Source organism: Monoraphidium neglectum (genome assembly GCF_000611645.1).
Source record: "Monoraphidium neglectum strain SAG 48.87 unplaced genomic scaffold scaffold00757, whole genome shotgun sequence".
Taxonomy (NCBI): domain Eukaryota; kingdom Viridiplantae; phylum Chlorophyta; class Chlorophyceae; order Sphaeropleales; family Selenastraceae; genus Monoraphidium; species Monoraphidium neglectum.
Genome location: NW_014012871.1, coordinates 20,748 through 21,574, shown reverse-complemented (window position 1 = coordinate 21,574; position 827 = coordinate 20,748). Strand labels below are relative to the sequence as shown.

Sequence of the window (827 nt, the reverse complement as noted above, 5' to 3'; positions counted from 1 at the left end):
GTTCCTGGACATGGCGCTGGCCGCCACCTGCCGCGCCGCAACAGAGGCCTCCCTCCACCTCGTCGCCGCAGCCGCTACCTCCGGCGCGCTGCCGCTGCCGACGGCCCTCTCGCTGCTCGCGGCCGGCGCCGAGAGCGCGGCGCTCGCCGCGGGCGGCGTGACGGCGGGCGCGGCGGGGGCGCTGAGGGCGGAGGCGCTGCTGTGCGCGGACCACCTGGCGGCGCTTGCGGCGGCGGAAGGTGCGCGCTGCCCGTGCATGTGGCGGCCGGCGGCCGCGCGGTGCAGAGCCTGAGCCGTCACTGGTGTCCCCCGAGGTCCTTTTCTGTGTTTGCGGCGCGCAGAGCGGGTGCTTGCGGCGCCCCTCAGGGTTCCACGCTTGCTGGTGTGGGACGCTCTGGCAAAGTCGAAGGGTGTTTGCATCATGTTACACTCCCAGGGGACGTCACTAGTGACGCATCATGTCAGTCATCAGCGTGCCAGCTCTCACTCTTCCCAGTCTACTGAATCTGTGCCCACCCCCCTCCAACGCCGCCCCCGCAGACCTGGCCCCGCGCCCCCGCGCCCTGCAGGCCCTCGCCGCCGCCGACCGCGCGTCCCGCCTGCTGGCCGCCGCCGCGACCGCCACCCAGGCCGCGCTGCAGCCGACCGCCGACGCGCTGGGCGCCGCGCTGGGCCTGGGAAAAGAGGCCGGCCCAGCAGGCGTGGCCGCGGCGGCCGCGGTGGAGGTGTTTTCAGAGGAGGAGGTCCGCGCCGGCCCCGCCGCTGCGCTGTCGAATCTGATGGCGGCGCTGCAGCCGCTGCTGCTGCGCGCCGCCGGCGCCGGCGGC

The 827-nt window shown here is 75.2% G+C and overlaps 1 protein-coding gene across 1 annotated transcript in view; it reads left to right on the top strand.

The window, feature by feature from the left end:
* Window positions 1-458: 458 nt before the first annotated feature.
* MNEG_5173 (hypothetical protein) overlaps window positions 459-827 on the top strand; it is a gene marked incomplete at both ends in the record, with an annotated part of 3,547 nt that continues 3,178 nt past the window's right edge. The window contains one exon of the mRNA XM_014046356.1: window positions 459-743. Within this exon, the coding sequence (XP_013901810.1) occupies window positions 459-743 (285 nt within the window). The remainder of the gene's footprint in view (window positions 744-827) is intronic.